Raw genomic sequence first — 15031 nt, forward strand, 5'->3', positions numbered from 1 at the left:
CGCAAATGGCTACCATATTGAAAAATATACTATTTTTGTATGATAATTATGGGTTTTGTATTTTATTTTAATAGAAGTTGATGTTGCTTTTGCAATTATCCATCAATTTTTTAAAATTAAACACTATCTACAGATTTGCATCGAAGCGTTTCTTATGATAGTGATTTTAATCACTGTCAGATTAAATCTATCTGGACCCAACTATGCAATGTCTCCACTATGCCGCGACCCCACTGTGCTACCGTTTTATTTATAAGATACTACGATTAGTGATATACTCAAATGAGTTTATAGATGTATACTTAACATAATGCGTATAAATATACACAGGATTTAGTTAATAGCTAATAAAAAAAAAAAATTTATTTCAAACTATGAACTAAAAACACTGATTTAAACAATTAAGTCATAAATTAGTTATTTATATCTATAAATTATAACGTCATTTGTAAAAAATAAAAAAGGTAAACAATATTTNGTCATTTGTAAAAAATAAAAAAGGTAAACAATATTTTTTTGTTTTTTTAGCATATATAACCATATTTTAATTAATTTTTTCAAAAATAAGTTAACATAGTAAAAATTAAAAGATTGTTTAGCATTTTATCAAAAATTGGAAAATATTGTAGAATGCTGTGTCAAATTTATTTCGGAATGTTTTTAGTTGTTACGCCATTGTGCCAATCATCAGAAAGCTATAATGAAGATATACTTGGCTTAGCAACACAAACAGTAAAAAAATTAAAATTTAAAATAAATAATGTAATATTAGAAGTGTCTTTTTTATATTGTAGGTTTCTGACGCACTTGTACGTTTAGATGAATGTCTTGGAAATATGGAACGTATAAAAAATGAAAGGGTAACATTTTAGTGCAGATATTATAATTATAACACAATTATTTTATAATGATTCATAAATAAAAACATCAATGAAATTTAAATTACTGAAAAATGTAAAATATTTATATTAGTATAAAATTTACGAATAAGATAATGTAAGTGATTTTTAAAAGATACATTTTTTCAATGAAATATCTAATTTTCACGAATATAGATGTATAAATGTTTTAAAATATATATAATTTAAACGCAATAAATAATCTTTTATGCAATTTAAGACTATTATATATTATTTTCATATTTTTATCAGATAAGAGAAAAGTTATTGAAGACAAATAATAAAACTTCTTTTCAAAAATTAAATTATGACGACAAAGTAACTATTATTAAAATTAATTTTTTAACACTAAATAATAATTTGATAAACTATAAATATTTAATCAAATTAGTTAAAATATTATTAATAAAAAATGTACTATTCCTCAATCAAAATTCATGAGCGAGATTGAGGGGTAAATCTATAAACATAAATAAAAATAATTTTTTGTGAAAATAAAATTTATGACTTATCAAATATCTGAATTTGTGAAGTACAAGTATTTTGTAATAACACCCCTGTAGTGTATGTATTTATATATCAGATATCAAAATTTAAAATTATTCAATTTGAAGTCTCCTAAAGTTTTTATTAATTAACAATAGGATATTTATTATTTTTATTTACTATCTATTACTATTTATTTTTTAATTCAGTTTTAAATTGTTTTACTAAAAATATTTTTTAAATTAATGAATTTTTTTTTTATTATTTAGCGCTACAACATAATTGTGATTTGAACATTTTTACTTGGCCTTTTTTTTTATTATAACAAGTTTGAAAAAAATCAATTTTTTAAAATAACGTCTCTAAGATATTTTGCATACGTTTAATACACGGTCCTCAAATCGTCCCTGTCATCAGCCACGTTATGACATCGTGAGCCCATCCGAAGTGATTAGAGTACCTTTACTATCCATCTAAGATACCAAGTCTATTCGATCACGGCCAATCACCAAGCACAAATTGTATATATATATATATAGAGTGATTTTTTTATCATAACCCACTCAATTACTTACAGAATAATAATAATTTAAACATTTTTTTTTTTTATTATCTTTAGTTACACATTATTCTTGAATTTTTAACTATGTAATACTTTTTAAGTTCATCCCTTATGCCTTGTAAGGGGGTCAACTTTGTTTTTTTAAATGGTAACACATATTTTTAATTTAATAAAATGTTTGAGTTTTTAATTTAATAGTAAATGGCATTTGAATTTTTAATATAACTTTATTAGCTTATTAGATATAAACATTTAAAGTTTCAAAATTTTGAGTTAATATACATGTATAATACACATGGGATTGTAAATACAGGTAGCTAATTGGATTTTTATGACATTGCTGTCTCAGTCACGGATTGTTTATTATCAATTATGATTATCAATAGATATACTTTCTGTATTGTCAGTTAGTGTATTTATAAACTCATAACAATGTGCCTTACTACAATTGATAATAACAATGCTGTGTACCTGCTAATATCGATGTTATAAAAAACCAATTAGCTACCTGTATTTGTAATCCCTTGTGTATTATACCTGTATATTAATTCAAAAATTTGAAACTTTAAATGATTATATCTAATAAACGAATTAAGTTATATTAAAAATTCAAATGCCATTTACTATTAAATTAAAAACTCAAACATTTTATTAAATTAAAAATATGTGTTACCATTTAAAAAAACAAAGTTGACCCCCCTCCAAGGCATAAGGGATGAACTTAAAAAGTATTACATAGTTAAAAATTCAAGAATAATGTGTAACTAAAGATAATAAAAAAAAAAATGTTTAAATTATTATTATTCTGCAAGTAATTGAGTGGGTTATGATAAAAAAATCACTCTGTATATAATTTTTTAAACTTTTCTTTAGTTAGAGTAGTTAAATTATTGTCAAGAACAAGAGATCGTTATTTATTTTTATTAAAGTATAGTTTTTACCTAACCAGTGTTAAAGTTACTGAATATTGTTACACTTATTGACTTTCTATGGTAAAATATTTGGTATTTTATCGAAACCAACTTAAAATTAATTTTGAAAATACTTTTATATACCTACAGTATATCCTATTATTAATTATTGAAAATATTAGACGACTTTAGATTAGAAAAGTTTTGAAATTTTCAAGTGTTAATTATAAAAACATAGATTATTGGGGTATTTTTACGAAAAACAGGTACTTAAACCGGTAATTAAAAAAACAACCTTATAGTTTAAAGTAGTAAAAGACAATTTATCCCACCTTAGAATAAATAAAAGTAAACAATTGTTTAAAATGAAGTTTTTAGAGTCAAAATATAACTAATTTTTTTAGTTATAATCAAAATTTTTAAGGTTTTTTTTTTAATTTTTAAATTTTACTCTGTGGTTTTATTATTCTTAACCAAATATTTACTATGGGCTAATCGTTAATTTGGTACTGTCTAATACTCGCATTCCATTATATTATAAACTCAAATTTAGCTTCGATGCGAAGGTGTGAAGGTATTAATTTTACCATGATGTGTTTATTTTTTTTTTTGTGTCTGTCACCACTTTTACTCAGCTCTCAGATTTCTTTCAATGACTTGTCAAAAGATCAAAAATCGTATCTAGTTGCAGACATTACCCTTAAAAATTAAAAAATTTTCCCTCGTTCCCCGAAAATGGAAGAAATTTCCAAAAAAATTTGGTAACACATGGGTCTTTTATGCCTGTGGTACTAAATTTTTTCTTAATTCTTTTTGAGTAATAATAAAATGCTTGACTCATTTGATTTTTATCTCATATAGATTCAATAACTTCAATAAATATCATACTAGTACTGTGCCCGTAGTAAATACTTAGATTTCATAGATATTTCTACTCAGAAAAGTGTTTTTAACTATTTTTTTTTCAAATATCAAGTCATTTAGTGTTCCTAAAGAAATTCAGCCAATAATTGAGAAAATTTTCCCAGACTTAACAAGTATTTATTCCATTAAAGATGTCTTGGAAAACTTTGAAAAAATTAATTACACTGATACAACAAATATAATACCAAAATTAAAACAATTCAAAGGTAACAAAAAATATGTTGAATAAATTTACATATTATCAGAGATTGAAAAAAATATATACAGANAAATTTACATGTTATCAGAGATTGAAAAAAATATATATAAAAAAAATATATTTAAATTATTAATATAAAACTAAAAATAGAATATTTAACTCAAAAAGTCACAAAAATCGCGAAATCCAAATCTACCTTCCATAGTTAAAAAAAATAACTCACAATTTGCCTACAATTTCCTTTCAAAAAATAATTCTATGTAATGGTATTCATATCAATTACAAACAATAGATATCTATATTACTTTTAATAAATATGACATAACTTTTAATTAATTTTACATACAATATAATCTATTAAGAATAATTTCTTTATTCGACCATTTCTTATTTACAAAATTTAACAAATATAATTGTATTTTTTATATCAATATAAAAGGTTAGTTTAATAAAATAATTTTATGTGATAGATTTTAGAGGCTAACGTTCAAAGTTAAATGCCAATCTATGATTATTTTTGTACTTCTATAATGGTATTACAAAAATATATTTTTACATTCTCTGTGTTTTTGAGGTTGAAAGAATTCTGAGTTTCTTAATGTAAGCATATATAAATTATTTTGTTAAGTTTAAAATAATATTATTTTTAGAAAATGAATATATTAGCCTTTTAAATTTTCTACAAATTTTGGCGGGTAAATATTACAAAATTCCAAAGCAAATGGTGGAATTATTCAATAATCTTTTTGAAGGATTTCATGATAAGGATACGTTAAAGACGAGATTAATTTCCTTGGATGATTTTAAAAGTGTCTTAGAAAACGTTCTAAATAATGATGATGTCAAGAAAAATATATTAAAAGCTTTTAAAGATATAGAAAATGTGTATTATGAAGGTGCATATCTAATTTAAATTTAATATTTTAACTAAAATTAAAACTATTTTATTTTATTTTAGCATGGTTATTAAAAAAAAGAAAAGATATAAATAGTATTACATTTCGTTCATGTTATTTGAAATTATTGTATAAGGAAGATAAGCATAAGAGTAACTCTTTAACATGAGAGTAGATGATCGTTATTCAAAATAAATCATCATTACAATAGTTGGTTTTTATAACTGCATAATTGTTAATGGTTTATAAACTAAATCATAATAATAATTATAATAATAAATAATAATTATTAAAAATTAGTTCCTCATTTATTTACATATTTTTGTCGACTTGAATACTCAGTAAATAATAAAAATTATATAATTCCGGATCATGCCTCTACTCTATATTAACAATGTTAATAACTTTTAAAATACTTATTTAAAATTTACAATAAATAAATTTTAGACATTTTTTTAGTTGGACAACTTACTAACAATTAATCTATTAAAATTTATATGTTATCCTATAAAAAAATGGTAACATAGTGAGATCGCGAAACCATAATGTGGACGTGGCATAGTTGGGACAAGTATAAATGATACCTGACAGTGTATAATTAACTATCATAAATGCGTTTCAGGATGCATACAGAGAAAATAACATTATTCTGATTAGGTAGTAGTAATATAGTTTATTTGAAAAATATAACATATCTCATGTAAAACGAATATTATACAATATTAATTATCCTAATATAGTGATTTTCAAGTTCCTTCATTTTAGTTTGATATTAATTATTTTACGTATTTATAAAATAATATTTTATGTATAAAGTACTAGGATAGTAACATATAAGTATGTGTGCATAGATAAATACTTAGAAATAAAAATATATATACTTGGTAAATATATTTTTTAATTATATTCAATCATACAATGACGTAGGTGTTAAAAAAGATTAATCATTATGTAAGCAAATGAATGTATATTCTTAAAAATTACAATAATATATTCAAAGATATTTCGTCACTGTTTGCTCAATTTCTATTTCTGATATTTTTTTTATTAAAATTATTATTTTTACACATTTGACATTATTTTCTCTCAGAATCAAAATTAAATTATGAATAATATAATTAAAAAAATTTGTAATGCAGTTTATTTAAGTATTAAAAAACAATATTCAAACAAAATATTAACGACTAACTCTTACACAGTAAATAATAATAAAAAAGCTGGTTAAACTACTTTTTATTTGAATAAGGAATATTTTTTCGATTTTTAAGAGTAATAACTTAAACTAAATACCAATTGTAATTATTTAATGTATCGTTGAAAAAAGTAGATTAAGCGAGGGTTGGAAAAATAAATCGTAGCCACAAAAAGAACGACATAGTAAATTAAATATTAACATGAATATAAATTTCTTCTCACGAGGGGTGACTATAGTGATAGGATGCTTTATATTTATTGAAGTTATTGAATCTAAATGAGATAAATATCAAATGATTTGAAAATTTTATTTTAACTCACAAAAAATGCAACACATTAATTGCCGCAGACGGATTTGAATCTCGTGCAGTAAGCATGAAAGACCCAAGTGTTACCAACTAAGCAACTGTTCGTTGCCTCTTCGCTTGATAAAATTGGCAATTTAAGCTAACTCAAATTTAAAAATTACTTTTTCGACTTTAAAAAGTAAAAAAATTTAAATAAGTTTAATTTCTTATGCTCTATGAACTTTATTCTATGTCAATTAAATTATATAATATTCATGAAAGTCAATGTATTGCCCTTATAAGATATTTTAAAATAAAATAAAATACAAAACCCAAATTTTAATAAAAATATAGCATATTTTTGAATACGGTAGCCATTTGCATATAGAAAATAGGTTGTCGGGATAAATTTTTTTTTTAATTTTATAGTACATGTCATAAGCTATAACTTGACATATGTTTAAAGAACGCAGTATTTCCGGAATATTTTCAAAAGTTAAGTTGAAAAAGTTAGTTTTCGTAAAAAAGTTGCCATTTTCAAATCCCCCCAGTGAGCAGGTTAAGTGTTAAATTTTCAAAAAAATGATATTAAATAAAAGAGAAATATCTAAGGTTATAGTATAAAAAAAAATATGTTGATTTGTAGATTTTTGAAAAAGTTATAGAAGTTTTAAGAAAAAAAAGTGAAAAAAATGACAAAATTTACCAATTATTAAATTTATAATTTTTTTGGAGATTTCTCCTATTTATGGGGAACGAGAGAAAATTTTTCAATTTTTAAGGGTAAGGTCTTCAATTAAATACGATTCGTGATCTTCTGACGTAACATTGAAAGAAATCGGTCCGGTGAGAGCAGAGAAAAAGTGGTGACAGACACAAAAAAAATAAATAAATAAACACATCATGGTAAAATTAATAACTTCTCAGCTTCGCATCGAAGCTAAAAATGTTGGCCAATAATAGTGTTTAAAAAATAATAATTTAATACATGTGACATCCTTGATATATAACAAGTCTTCTTCAGTATTGACACCTTGGTGGTTCTACTAAACTAGATTTATGTGATCAACATAAATTCTCTTATTATTTATTGAATTATCAATATACAGGGTGTTCAGTAAGTCAGGAAACGGGTTTCTATTGTTCTCATTGTTACAAACAATGAGAACAATAGAAACCCGTTTCCTGACTTACTGAACACCCTGTATAAATCTTAACCTAAAATAAAGTATATAACCTTTAAATGTTTAATGTATATATTTTAATGCTATTGTAGCCTTATGATCTAAGGGATACAATGAAAATACTCTCCCTGGTGTTTGGTTGCTACTTGATGTTTTGGCCGATCTGACTCCTTCATGAAACACATGACTTGGTTATCTGAGCCGATGAACATTCTCCATTCCACAGAATCCTCTGCATGAGACCACAGTACTTTAAAACTGTAGAATAGAGTCTACATTCTTCACACCACAATGTGGGTTTTATTTGAAAGCACAGTTATGAACAGAGCACCCATACTGTATTAGCTTACATATTAATTATCTACGGTGTGTAGTAGTACGTATAGTACGTTATAACAATGCATGAGCTTGCAGGTTAGAGAGAACACCACACATATTTTTAAAAACACAGAATGATGCCCACCTAAGTAATATTGCAATAAAAAATATATGAATAGGAAATATATTTATATCTTAAAAAAAAAAAAACAATAGCACATTGGAGCTGCGGCACAGTATAGTCATGGCACAGATGGTACAAGTATAGATGATATTTGACATTGATTAAAATAACTATCATAAGAAACGCTTCGATACTTATTTTAAAAATGTATATAAGAAATGAAAATTAAAATTTGAACATTTCTTTTCAGGAAATAATTTTTTATTAATTATGAATAAACACATTGGTCTACTAGAAATTTTCAACAGAAACTAGAATATACTATTTTAAACCCATTTTTGCGCCGGTTCCAAATCTGCAAATAGATTTCTCCTAACACCTCTTTTTTGAGATTATTACTAATTAGTAAAAAACATAGGTCCTTATCAAATTTCAAATATGAACTAAATATTTGTAAATTACGTTTATTTTAATATCTAATAAATTAAATATGTTTTGCGGTTTTACTTAAGGAAATAATGAACACCGCAATTACTTTTACGAAAAAACTTTATTGATGAAAATTACATTTTTATTGGGCACTCGCGCGTTTGCTACATATTATCTGGACCGGGTGTAAACCGGTACTACTGCTATATTACAATCGTAAAGCTTATCACTACTCAATACACAACATGCCGCCCACCGTTGAACAACAACAACAGAAAATTGTTCAACCATACAACAATATTTTAGAAATATAACAATAAATTATACAACAAAATCAAAATAATAAGAATAATTTAAACATTAAATTACTTATAACAATTAGAACACCGCAAAGCGACGAATTCATCTGATACGAAAAAAAAACAATTTTTAAATACATTAATTATAAGTGCACATATAAATGCATATAAAATTACATTGAGCATACAAATATCAAATATAAAAATACTAAATTCAATAAACGATTATACTAACATATTTTTTTTTCATAGAATAATAATAAATTATGAAGTATAAATTAATACAAGAATACAAACAACAAAATAAACCTTTTTAATTTATTAAAGTTCAGGCTGATTGCCTTTGAACGGCAAGGGACACAAATTACGTACAGCACGTGTAAAAATACCACGTGTTGTTTTAACTTGTGCCACACGAGCCTTACCATCCGCTTCTTCAGTCACACTGACTACTCTCCCTGGGGTCCATTTTAGAGAAGGTACATTGTCCTTGTACAAGATCCTTGTTGTAGTCGAGGATCAGAAGACGACATCCACTTACATCGCTCCTGCAGCTGTTGAAGGTAATCTCGTGACCATGCTACCCATAACTGCTGTGACAACTGCACCACTCTTCTCCTACTCGTAAGTCGGTTTGGTGTTGTAGTGGTTTCATCACGTTCTGGCCATGCATTTAGAGAGTCGCCAATGAGAAAATGGCCTGGCGTGAGAACAGACATGTTGTTTGGATCGTTGGAAAGGGGCGTTAGCGGCCGGAAATTCCAGGTCGCCTCCACACTCACCAACACTGTATTGAGCTTTTCAAACGTCAGTAATGCGTTTTCTAGCGTTTTAAAAAGATGAGACTTTAGCGACTTGACCGCAGCCTCCCATAACCCACCAAAATGGGGCGAACGAGGGAGTATGAAATGCCACTGTATACCGATTTTAGATAGATGATTTATAACTTACTCTTGGTGCTCATTGGACATAAATAAGGAGTGTAGTTCGTCAAGCTAACGTCTTCCACCAACGAAATTCGTAGCATTGTCGCAAAAAATATTTGAACAAAGACTGCGGCAATCACAGAAACGCTGCAGTGCACTGATAAACGCAGGCGTGGTTAGGTCACTTACTAACTCTATGTGAACGGCTTTGGTGGCAAAGTACACAAATATGCACGAGTACGCCTTATTCACGGGGGCTTTTCTTCGTTGACTAGACTTTACGANTCACGGGGGCTTTTCTTCGTTGACTAAAATGGTCCACGAAATCAATACCGGTTTTAATGAACGCCCGGGACAGTTCTAACTGCTATGCGGGCAGATCACCCGTGATCGGCTGGACTACAATGAGCCTATATTTAAAACATGGCACCGAAGCCCGCGCTACCTGTCGTGCAATGTTACATCCATTTAGTGGCCAATATTTTAAACGGATCGACGCCAACATAGATTGCGGTCCACCGTGCATAAGTTTTAAATGCTCGTTAACAAATACTAATTTCGTAAATTCACACTTAGCCGGCAATATAACTGGATGACGCTGTAACGGACTCAAATTAACCACTTTTCTTAAACGACCGCCCACCCTGAGCACGCCCTTCTCATCTAAGAACAGATTTAAACGCACTAAATTACTTTTTGGTTTTATTGTACATAGCTTTAAAATACTTTGTATTTCTTCGCCAAAGTAGCACTTTTAAATAACTTTTATTAAGCATATAGTCGCCTTATCAATTTCATCCGTCTGCACAGGTCCGTACTGATACTTTACTTTACGTGTTTTAGCCAACTCACTATTCACAAACCGATAACAATATGCTAAAACGCGTTTCAATTTTGTTAGTGACGAATAATTATTTAAAATTGACAAGTCATGACTAACCGCCGACACCAACACTTGCGTTGATGCGCGCTCTTCTGACGATATTTCTATTCGACGATCTTCGTCAAAAGTTGACCTGGGCCACTCAGAACTTTTCTTAACTAACCAACTGGGGCCCCTCCACCACATTATTAAATTATTTAATTGAAGTGGGCAAATGCCACGCGAGACCACATCCGCCGGGTTGTCAGCAGTACTCACATGATGCCATTGTGCAATGGATGTGATCTCGTGTATTTCTCCTACTCTGTGGGCCACAAACGTTTTCCACCTAGTTGACGGCGATGCTATCCATGAAAGTACCACTGTAGAATCGGACCAATAAAAATAATTAGAAATATTTAATCGTAAACTGCGCCCATACTTATTTGCTAAACGTACTAATAACACGGCTGCTAACAGTTCGAGTCGCGGCAGTGACACAGATTTGAGTGGGGCGACGCGAGACTTGGAACAAATTAAATTTACAACACACTGACCATCGTTTTGTACTACCCATAAGTACAAGCATAAGTACGCCGTAAGTGACGCATCCGCGAACCCGTGTACCTCAATCTCGCTTATACTGCCATCATCGACTACTCGCCTTGGTATTACTAATGTGTTTATTACACATAATTTTTCACGGCTTTCTTTCCACTCGCGTTCTATATTTTTGGGTACCTTATTATCCCATCCGATTTTTAATTGCCATAACTTTTGAATTAAAGTTTTAAATCTAATGACTACTGGATTTATTACTCCCAACGGATCAAAAATTTCCGCTATTTCGAACGCTTTGTAATTGAAACATCTTTATTGTATTCTTCTACCATGTACTGATATGAATCATTGTTTTCGTTCCAGTACATACCTAATATTTTGGTTACTATATTTTCTGGTACTGCATTACTATCATGTTGATTTCTAGAATACTCTAAACTAGTCGCTAATATACTAGGTTTGTTGCTAGCCCACTTACTCAATTCAAAACCCGCTTTACCCAAAACGGTAATTAAATCGTCACGTAGTTGACATACTTCTCTTTACGTGTTCGCTTTTCCCAAAAAATCGTCAACATAAAAATCTTGACATATCGATTGACAGGCTTCAGGATATTGTTCCTTCTCTTCAGCGGCCAGCTTCTCCAAACACGTCACCGCTAAGTACGAAGAGGTTATCACTCCATAGGTAATAGTCTTAAGGCAAAGAATATTAATAGGCTGGCTTGGATCTTCTCGCCCTAATATTCTCTGATAATTACGCTGCGATTCCGATACCCACACTTGCCGGTACATATTTTTTATGCCCGCCGTCAGGACATATCTATGAGTACAGAATCTCGCTATTATAGTAACTAACTCTTCCTGAATGCAAGGACCTTTCAGCAGTACCTCGTTTAAACTCGCCCCTGTGTCTGTTTTCGCAGATGCGTCGAACATCACTCGCAACCGCGTACTCGCACTGTGCTCATTAATTACCGCATGGTGAGGCATATAATAACAACGCTCTTCTTCTATCGACGATCGCACTTTTTCTGCATGCCCTAGCATGATATATTCATCAATAAATTTTTTGTATGACGCTTTAAGCTGAGGGTCAGCCTGAAGTCGCCTTTCTAAAGATAAAAATCGACGCAAGGCCATGTGATATGATTTACCCAGCACAGATGGGTCTTTGAATGGTAGTAAAACTGTAAATCTGCCATCCGTTGAGCGACGAACATTTAATTCATAATGTTTCATACACATTTTCTCCTCTAATGTATAAGGAGCTTTAGCATGAATCTACTCCAGTCTCCAAAACTGTGCCATTTGGTCTTCAAGCTCACTAATTTTTGCCAGTTCGGTTATCGTTACCGCCTGTCTAATGCAGTTGCTGGAACCGGACCAGCGATCACCCATCCGAGATGCGGTTGGGTTGGGTTGGGTGTTTTTTAACACCGGGCCATTATCCATTGGTTTAATTTGACCATGCTTAATCAAATCAAAGAATATTTCGGCGCCCAAAATTAAATCGATGCAATTTGGACTATTAAATGACAGATCAGCCAGTATTGTTTCTTTTGGTATATTTAATAAAGCAATGCTGATTGGTCTAGCTGGCAAATTACTTGTTAATTTTGGAAAAATAAAAAAATCTAATAAGAGCGAGTATTTAGATACACGCGATTCCACAGTAGCCGAAATTATATGTGACGACGTATGCGAGGCGGCATTAATGCCTTCGATAACGCATAATGTTTTTCGGCGCTTTAATCTCAAACACTGTGCTACCGACTCAGTCTTAAAATTATGTTGCGAGCCGCTATCTAATAATGTACGACACAAAAGAGGCCGCCGCTGATAATCATAAATTATTACTGTAGCCGTTGATAAAAGAATTGATGTATTGACCTGACGCGTATGTGTATGAAACGAAGACTAAGTTGACGGTGTATTATTGTTTACATTTTTTTCCATTTTATGTTCACTTTGATCACCTGGGGATGGCCGCAATACGGGCACATCATTAACTTGCTTATCTTCCCACGGAATATGTAATAAACTATTATGCGATTGTGAACATTTAGGACACTGTNTTTGATCACCTGGGGATGGCCGCAATACGGGCACATCATTAACTTGCTTATCTTCCCACGGAATATGTAATAAACTATTATGCTATTGTGAACATTTAGGACACTGCCGTTGTGTACATCGTTCGCCTGCATGCACTCGTAAACAAATTTTACAGAGATTTAAATCAGCTATATTTTTAATTCTCTCTCTTACTATGCGTTTTAAAATTTCAAAATGTGTACAGTAATAAAACGCAACTGTTAACTAAGTTCCCCAACGTATAATGATAAGCGCTGAAGGTAATGATATTATATTATGGCTTTGGTTTTCAAAATATGTACTCGATGTGGTTATTTATGAAATATTTTTTTACGTTTCACCAAATTGTCGACATTTTTGAATTGAAACAATTACATGATTTAAGTCTTACGTCAAAGAAGTGAGATGAATCATTTTTTTGTGAAAATATTAAAGAATGATAGCAAAATTTTTCATGTACAGAGCGGGAACGGTTACAAATAATACGACATCGTCGTATTGTATTCGTTGCGTCATAATAACATCAACGATTTGTCAGATGTTTTACAAATATGACTATCATTCTTTTTATCAAGTTCTTCGATAATTAACAAAAATATTTCGTCAGGAAAATCATACAATAGTGTTCCAATTGTTATACTTTTTATGTACCTACTCTCATCGTCTGTTGTCCTATCCATAGATATCCATATCTTGTTACCATTCACTTTTTTCTTGATCTCGTTTAATGTATCGTTATGACATTTGTCAATATATCCGAAAGGCAAAGTAAATTCAACAAGGGTATCTTTTCCAGTATAATTCTGAATTGTGTATTAGATAATTTGTTCAAAGAAATATTAGTGGCTAGCACTACTTAACATAGAACATCAATGTTGCATTAATTTTTTAGCTTCGACGCAAAGCTGAGAAGATATTAAATTTACTATGATGTGTTTTTTTTCTTTATCTTTATCAGAATATTAATAAGGAACTAGCAGATCATATAGCTTTTGGAATAATCCACCAATTTTTTTAATTTAAACACTATCTAAAGATTTGCATCTAAGCGTTTTATTTTGATAGTGATATTAATCACTTTCAGATATCATTATACTTGATCCAACTATGCTACGTCACCACTGTGCCACGACACCCTGTGCTGGGTTTTTTTTACATGGATGTAATTTTTCATTTTTTTCGCTTTTTTGAAAATGTTGTGCTGGGCCTTTATGTAAATCTGAAGCGATGTTTAAGTTACTCCGAAACCGATTTTACTTGATCATTTTATTTCGCAACCTTTACAAAATAACATTTATTTATTTATTGTCAGTTGAAAATATACCTTTGAAAACTTCCGGAATAAAATTTTTTAAACTACCTGGACTCGTAAGTTTTTTTTTTTTTTTTGGGCATTGTTTATTGTGAACAATTCAAATACTAATGTTTATAATTAAAACTTAAAACACTAACTGAAAACTAAAAATCAATTCATTGACACGATTTATAAATATAATATGTAAACGTGGTTATTTGTTGAAAACGGGTAATAAAACGTGTATAATATAAAAACATTGTAATAAGTGTGCTTACAACATATACGTATTGTTGTGAGAAAATAAATTTTTAGATATCCATACTGACGTTTAATTCAGCAGAGGGTAGTGATATAATAGTGCAATAATATTAATTCTAGTGAACTTTTTGAAACTCATAAAACCCATTCAACATCATAAAAAATAAATAATAAACTGCAAAAATACTACAATTTTGTAAATATGCTCGAATTACACAAAGATAAATGATTTAAGAATTTAATTATCTAACACATTTTTAACTTCGATAAGAAGCTGAGAAGTTATTGGTTTTACCAAGATGTATTTTTTTTTTTTTTT

At 29.3% G+C, this 15031-nt stretch overlaps 2 protein-coding genes across 7 annotated transcripts in view; one reads left to right on the forward strand and one right to left on the reverse strand.

The window, feature by feature from the left end:
- The window catches only part of LOC126906541 (uncharacterized), a 36590-nt gene that overhangs the window by 7704 nt on the left and 13855 nt on the right, over positions 1-15031 (reverse strand). The window lies entirely within an intron of this gene.
- Positions 579-15031, forward strand: part of LOC126906537 (uncharacterized) — a 44444-nt gene continuing 29991 nt past the window's right edge. The window contains exons 1-6 of one of the 3 annotated variants that reach the window (XM_050687107.1): positions 579-732; positions 795-860; positions 1152-1217; positions 3835-3988; positions 4632-4877; positions 4940-5217. In XM_050687107.1, the coding sequence (XP_050543064.1) occupies positions 631-732; positions 795-860; positions 1152-1217; positions 3835-3988; positions 4632-4877; positions 4940-5046 (741 nt within the window). In that variant the 5' untranslated portion in view covers positions 579-630 and the 3' untranslated portion in view covers positions 5047-5217. Of the gene's footprint in view, positions 733-794; positions 861-1151; positions 1218-3834; positions 3989-4631; positions 4878-4939; positions 5218-15031 lie in introns of those variants that run through there. The other 2 variants (XM_050687108.1, XM_050687110.1) reach the window with 2 other exon arrangements.

This window comes from Daktulosphaira vitifoliae, unplaced genomic scaffold (assembly GCF_025091365.1).
Source record: "Daktulosphaira vitifoliae isolate Bord-2020 unplaced genomic scaffold, ASM2509136v1 Scaffold_5, whole genome shotgun sequence".
NCBI lineage: Eukaryota > Metazoa > Arthropoda > Insecta > Hemiptera > Phylloxeridae > Daktulosphaira > Daktulosphaira vitifoliae.